The sequence below is a fragment of the Gossypium hirsutum genome, chromosome D12, assembly GCF_007990345.1.
Source record: "Gossypium hirsutum isolate 1008001.06 chromosome D12, Gossypium_hirsutum_v2.1, whole genome shotgun sequence".
Taxonomy (NCBI): Eukaryota; Viridiplantae; Streptophyta; class Magnoliopsida; order Malvales; family Malvaceae; genus Gossypium; species Gossypium hirsutum.
Window position 1 is genome coordinate 59,546,564 of NC_053448.1, and position 7,923 is coordinate 59,554,486.

At 26.7% G+C, this 7,923-nt stretch overlaps 1 protein-coding gene across 1 annotated transcript; it reads right to left on the reverse strand.

The window, feature by feature from the left end:
* Positions 1-3,632: 3,632 nt before the first annotated feature.
* Positions 3,633-5,204, reverse strand: LOC121224344 (uncharacterized). The gene is made up of 3 exons (XM_041107488.1): positions 4,979-5,204; positions 4,647-4,850; positions 3,633-4,015 (listed from the first exon to the last, which is right to left on the reverse strand). The coding sequence occupies exons 1-3, from the start codon at positions 5,060-5,062 to the stop codon at positions 3,944-3,946; spliced, it is 360 nt and encodes a 119-aa protein (XP_040963422.1). The 5' UTR covers positions 5,063-5,204; the 3' UTR covers positions 3,633-3,943.
* Between the last annotated feature and the right edge of the window lie 2,719 nt (positions 5,205-7,923).

The window sequence follows — 7,923 nt, forward strand, 5'->3', positions numbered from 1 at the left end:
AATGGATAATTATGCATAATATCATCTAACATCATAAATTTCTTTACTTCTCAATTTCTATCTTCTTCTTTATTCCCTTACCTTCTTTCTTACCTGACCTTTCCGTTTTCATAAATATAATCTACTTTTCCTTTGCTGTTAATTCACTGTAATTTAACTCGTATTCTGACCCGTTGAACCACTCGGAATACTAAGGATACTAGGGTCGTTCCTGTCTTTCAATATCCTGCCAATGCCATGTCTTTGACATGGACTTACATGAATTATTCCTGTCTCCAATGCCATATATAATATGGACTTACATGGCTCAATCCTGTCTCCAAAGCCATATTTCTAATATGGACTTACATGGCTCATTTCTGTTCTGTCCTGTCAACCCTAATATCCTAACATTCCTAGGGTTCAACCGGGGCTTTCTAACACTTTTCCTCTGTCACTTCACCTTAAATTCGACTTTAAATATTTTCATAACATAAATATATAAATGCTGGAAATTGACAATAATAATGTAAAATAAAAGAATATTGCATTTATTTACTGTAAACTTACCTTGATACAAAATGTGACTAAACTTTACAATTTAGTCCTTTACTTTTTCTTTTCCCCGATCTACTCCCGAATTTCGTTCTTCTTGATCTATAATAGCAAATTTAACTTATTTAATATTCAAATTTATTAAAATAGCCCTCGACTCTAACTTTTTGAAAATTACAATTTTGCCCCAAGGTTCGGAAATTAAACTCATCTCTTATTCTTATGTTTTATAACATTCTGAACATTTTTTTCCTTCTATGGCAACATCAAATTCTAATTTAATCCCTTATCAATACTAATTTTATTTTTGCATTCTAACTCTATATTCTCTCTTAATTCTTACTATAAACTCAGTTTAATTCTTCAATTTCCCCATAAATCCCTAATTTCGGGATTCTTTCAATTTAATCCCTATCGATTCAAAACTTATATTTTATTTTACAAATCAATCTTTTACTAACTTCTAACTTAAAATTCAATCATTTTAACCTCTAGTTTATCAATTAATTCAACATAACTCATGTCTAACAATCTACTAACTTTCAAAATATCAACATAAATCAAGTAGTATTTATCTCTAGGATTCCAAAAACTCAAAAATTATAAGAAAAAGACTTAATTTGACTTACCAATTGAGCTTGGAACCTTAAAACCTTAAATTTCCCTTTTTCTTTTTCTTTCTTTCTTTCTTTCTTTCCTTCCTTCTCTGCCCGTTTTACTCTCTGTTTCTTTCTCTGTTTCGTCTCTTCTATTCTGTTTCTTTTCTTTCTTTTTTTTCTATTCTTTCTTTTGTTTTATGTATATATATAATATAATATAATATATTAATGATAATATAATATAAAAACATAATCATTACTATAATATAATAATATTTTTTTAACACATAAAAATCTCAGATTTTTATACTTATGCCGCCTCAACTTTGGAAAAAGGCATAATTGCCTATTTGGTCCTTTTAACTTTTCTTTAATCTATAATTAAACTTTTATCCCTATTGCAATTTAATCCTTTTTCATAATTAACTATCGAAACATTAAAATTTCTTAACGAAACTTTAATATTATCCTATTGACACTCCGTAAATATTTATAAAAATATTTACGGCTCAGTTTATAATATCGAGGTCTCGATACCTCGTTTTCGACCCAATTTACCTAATAATTTCTTTTAAATCACAAAATTCACTAATTCAAAAATATTTCTAACTTCTTCATCCAATTTAGTGATCTCAAATCACTGTCCTGACACTACTGAAAATTGGGCTGTTACAATAATTTTACATTATTTCAATTTATTATGTTTGAAATTTATTACATGTACATTTTTTGCATTTTTTTCGCATTTTATTATTTTCGATAAATATACAATTCCCATTTTTTCTTTTCGTATTTTATGTTTTCTTAAACATACTTTTAATGCTATTTTCCTAAAATTTTAATTTCAAATTCCTAAGTAAATTTCATAAAAAATCCCTAATCAACATACAATGTACATACCATTATTTTTTCATTCTAAATATATTCCATAAAATATATATGCTAAATAAAATAATAAAATAACTATAATGTACATAACATAAATTTTAAACACACAAATATTACAAAAAGAATTAAATTTATAAAAAAAAATTACCTTCTTTTTTCTTTTTTTTCCTTCCTTCCCTCTTCTTCTTCTTTTTTTTTCTCTTCTCCTTTCCTTTTCTTTCCTTCTTTCTTTCTTTTTTCTTCTCCTTTCTTTCTTTTTTTCTCTTCTTTCCTTTTCTTTCCTTCTTTTTCTTTCTTTCCTCTCCTTCCTTCCTTTCTTTCTTTCTTTCCCTCTCCTTTTGCCCCCCCCACCACCGACCCCCCCTATTATACATTGGTGCCGCCAATGGTATTGGCACCATTGGTGCCGCCAATGGCTTTGGCACCTTTGGTGCCACCAATGCCATTGGCGTGACCAGTGTCCCGTCACATCGGTGCAGATTTTTTTTGCAAGTTTTTTTTTGTTTTTTTATATATTTTGGTAAATAAATATATTTTTTTTGGAAAATAAAAAAAAGTTATAACATTTTGGTTATTTTTATTTTTTATAATATTTTTGTAAAAAACCCTCCATTTCGTGACCCGGAGTTTTTAAATTTTATTTTAAAAAAATGTAAATAATTTATTTATTTTTTTCAAATATCGAATAAAAATGAAAAGTTGTTAATTATTAATTATTTAATTGTATTTGATAGAAAATATGAAAAAGTAGTAGATTAAATAAAAAAAATAGTTTAAGTAGATTTTTAAACAATAAAAAAAGTAATTAAAGAGTAATCTTTTATCTTCACACCACTTTGTGAATTTTCATTATCCCATAAATTATAATAAATCTTAAAGTATTTTTTTTAACAATCTTATTATCTATCCTAGTAATATATATTTTTTATACAATATTTAGAATTACTCATAACTCCACCTAAACTCATAGATAAAAAGATAATGTGCTACAACGCACTTAAACACGCGTCCTCCAATAATACTCATGTCCACGTAAATCTATTTAACACATTTTCCACGAAACAAGGGACAAATCCAAAGAAGGGGCAAGCAAACCTTGAACTCCTAAAATGAAGAATTTATGTTTTAGTTGTTTTTTGGTTTTGGCCCTCTCAAACAATTTTATATTTTTTTGTCTATAAAATATTACTTAATTGGACAAATTATTACAATTTTTTATGTTGTTTTATATAACGGTGACATTAGAAATTACTCTTTTTAAAATTTTCATACAATATTCTTTTTTTTCTTCTTCTTCCAAATATCTCATTTGAAAAAAAATAATTGTTGAAATATGATAACCGCATGAAGTAGTTTGATTTTAATGATTAGATGTGTGCAAGGTAAGGCAAATGCCCACCATGTCATCCAAGCTTTTACAAATCTGCTCTTAATTAATAATAAATCTTAAAATTATATATAAATTTCAATTCAATTTAATAAACTAACTCTGATTTAGCGTTAACTATAAAAATTTAAAAAAGCTAATGGCTCTATTTATTTTCAAAGGCAATTATAACTATTTATACAAATAATAAATACTAATAGCATTAATTATTTATAAAAATTGAATTAAAATTAAAATCTCATTATATAATTATACTAAATCAAAATTCACTAATTACATTACAACAAAAATTACTTATAGTTTTGATATCTATCCTTTTTAGAAAAGGTAGTGCAGTTCACAATAAATACGAGACACACAAAGATTACAAAGCTTCATATGTAGGTATGCAATGTGGTTGAAGAAAGAAAAGCATCATATACTAAGTAGAGCCAAGAAGAATGCATATGCAATAGTGCAGCACATCAGAGACTTTGCCTACTAAAATACCCTGCATCAACCACATACTACTTTCTAATCATAATTGCAGTCCGAGTTATGCTGTTTCATTGTTTGGAGCTTCTTCAATGGGACTAGGAAATTCATCAAATTTAAAGTAGGACTGTCCCTGAAAAGATGTAAATGAGAAAGAAGAATATTCTTATCAGGATTTTAGAACAAGAAGATCGATAAATAAATGCCTGTCTGCTCTTGCAACTAAACAGAAATTAGTAAATCTCAACAAGGTGAAAGTAAACAAAGAGGAGGGCTTTTGTTGATATGCTAAATTATGAAAAATCCCTTCTGTTTTTAAAGGTTAAGGAAGCTTTAGAAAAGGGCAAAAAGCACACTGTACAAAGTTATATAAAGCAGAACTTCATAATCACTGTCTCAATCATTTTCATTGGATCAATAAATGTTTCCATCTTTATAACAGGCGAAGAGGAATCGAAGACTTACCTTCACCGGGCGAATCTAACATAGATACAAGGATTATGGAATAAATAAAAGTGTATTTTTCTGCTTTCCAAATTAAGATCTTTGTTACAGTAACTATATTAAGAGATTAAAACTTGGGTTGGTTTCTGAGCGAAAACCTAGAAATTCCAGGCTTCTCTTTCCTAGGTATTGCAATTTTCATGATGAATTATTGATGGAGATATAAAGAAATAGCATAAAACTAGAACTAACCAAACAAAAGAAGAAGAAGAAGAAACAGAAAATCATAATATAGAATTAAGCAGAGAAGGAGAGAGTACCTGCTTCACTATCTCTTGCAGTTCTAGATACTTTCGACGCAGTTCTTCTTTCTGTTCACGTAGTTGACGTATGGTGTTTTGGTGGTTCGAAAAGATATCGTTGAGCGTCTCGTTGCCCCTTCTTAAGCTCGTATTTTCATTTCTCAGCTCCTCTACTAAAGCCTGCAATTCCATTTCCGCGTTCCGCAATCTCTCGAACTCCATCTTCATTGATTGCAAAAACATTTATAAAAAAAAACAAAAAAAAAGTAGATTATTTAGCGAGTATCTAGTTTCAGAAAAGGAAAAAGAAAGAACTATTGAGGAGAAACTGTAGAATTATGGGTCCGTACTTTTTTTAATGCGCGGTGGCGTCTATCTCTCAGGATCTTTGCCGATCTTTGATCTGGTTTAAGTTGGAGCCTCCTGCGATTCATTTGATCCGTTGGCTTTCGGCTCTTTTTCTTTTGAGTTTAGTTTATTATGAAAAAGGAACGAGATTTAAAAGCGGGAGTGGTGCTGGTGCGCCACCGCGCGCGCTTCCTAGATTTATTATCAGCAAGGTTTTGACATCAACAGACTGCTCTAAGTAAAATGTGATTTAACTCAGAATTTTTTTAATTGAATTTTAAGTTAATTAAATTAAATTATTTAATTTTTTCAAGTTAACTCGAATATTTTAAATTTGAGCTGAATTAAATTTTATAATTAAAATAATTCGAATAACTCAAATAATAAATTGGTGTATATACACCTTTGGGGATAAATAACCAATAAAAGCCCATTTATTTTTAAAATTACCGAAATGGGCCAGATTCTGAATTAATTACCGGACCATTTCTCCCCAAAAATGCGTCCACGTCAGCGAGTTGTCGGGGATAAAGTAGGAAAACGCTTCCTTGAGGGAGCGCTTTGTGTCCACATGTTTCCCGTTTTTTAGGATTTAGAGTTTTTTGTAATTAGAGTTAGGGTTTTGGGGTTTTTGAATTTTTTAGATTTTAGGGTTTTAAGGAAAAATTAAATAAATAAGGGTTTAAGGTTTAGGGTTTCTTAATTAAATTAATTTTAAAATTTTAAAAATTAGAAATTATTTATTAAGTCTAACTTTATTTAAATATAGTTAACTATTAATTAAAATTATTATATTTTTTCTCAAATTTTAAATTTAAACTTCTACAGTTTAAAATATATATTAAATATTAAAATATTAAAATTTATGTTAAATTCCATTAAATAAAGTTATTAATACTTATTTATAAATCATTTACTAACAATCAATAAAATATTTACCCATGATCTTAAGACCTTAATTAAGGAATTATTATCCCTAAAATATTCTATTATTAATATGATTGTATTATATTAAATTTCATTTTTGTTGCATATTATATTATATTAATATTTTTAATTTATTATAAATTTAAAATTACAGCAAAAGATAAATTTAATATATATAAACTTTTAACTCTTTTTCTTTTTTTCATAAAAAAACTTTTTTTCTATTTTAAAATTTGAAAATACAAAAATTCATTATATATTTTATTTTTAATTTATTATTAAAAAATTCTTTTAATAAATTTAATTTTTTCTAAAAACATTTAGTTTTATTAGTTTATTTTTTTAGAAGAGTTTAAAATATATAACGAATAACAACTAGTTTTATTTGATTTTTCCTTAAAAACCCTAAATACTAAACCTCAATCTATTTTTTTTTAAATTTATAATTAAGTTACTCAAGTAACTCTAAACCCTAATTTATTTGATTTTTCCTTAAAAACCCTAAACACTAAACCCTAATCTATTTTTTTAAAAATTTATAATTAATTTACTCAAGTAACCCTAAACCCTAATTTATTTAATTTTTTTCTTAAAAACCATAAACACTAAACCCTAATCTAAAAGTTATAACTAATTTAATTAAGAAACCTTAAACCCTTATTTATTTAATTTTTCCTTAAAATCCTAAAATTAAAAAACTCAAAAATCCCAAAACCCTAACTCTAATTACAAAAAACCCTAAATCCTAAAAAACGAGGAAAGTGCTTCCTTGAGGAAGTACTTTGTCCACGTGGACACAAAACGCTCCCTCAAGGAAGCGTTTTCTGTTCACGTGGACAAAGCGCTTCATTGAGGAAGCGTTTTCTGTCCAGCGCTTCCTCAAGGAAGCGTTTTCCTGCTTTATCCCCTGACAACGCACTGACGTGGACGCGTTTTTGGGGGAAATGGTCCATTTCGATAATTAATTCAGAACCTGGCCCATTTCTGTAATTTTAAAAATAAATGGGCTTTTATTGGTTATTTGCCCCACATTTGGTTACTATCAATTTTGAAAATGAACAAATTAGTTTTTTTCTCAACAAAAATTATAAAAAATTATAAATTTTTTTAAAAATTTCAAATATTTATAAAAATTCTAAATTTTATATTTAAAAAATAAATATTGAAAATATTAAAATTTCTAAAAAAATAAAAAATTTAAAAAACTCTAAAATAATATTTTTTGTGACCTAAATAAGTAAATTACTTATTCAAATTTATTATACTAAACTATACTCTCTCTTTTTTCACTTATATTATTTTGAAAGAGTTTTAAATATATATATATGGTTTCAAATTTATATGTTCTAACATGGAATTAGTTGTATTGTAACAAGATTTTAATTTGACATGTTTAATTTTTTTAATTTAACTCAAACAATTCCATTCGATTCAATTCGACTTGAATTTCATTTTACTCGACTCGATTCGAAAATTTTCAAATCGAGTTAAAATGATAAAACGAGACTCGTCAATCGATTAACTTGAAATTTTTTTCATCCTAATTGTTGTGTTATAAAAACACTGTTTTAACAACCAATCCAGTAGTTTTGACAAGACTGTAACTTTAAAAACCGGCGCAACTTAAATTTATTCTATTTTGGTTTAAATATATTTATTTAAGTTTAATATATTACTAATTTTAATTTATCGTATTTTATTCTACATAAATTTTAATTTTAATTAATCAAATATACATTATTTTTGAGTTCTACTGAGCTTAAAATTCTTATTATTTGCAATTTTTATTGTATTTCTCTTGCACATAGTTTTTATATGTACCTAGAGTTTTTAAGGTATATGAAAATAAATAGAAATGAAAGGCGTCGTAATTAATTGTGTTTGAAATAAAAAGAAGTGAACAATAGTCGCAAAAGGTAATAATTTTTTTTTTAAGAAAAAGGTTTTGATCGGATATTTGTTTAAAATATAAGAAAATTGAGCAGGAAAGGGGCAAATCTACTTAATTTTATTACAGAAA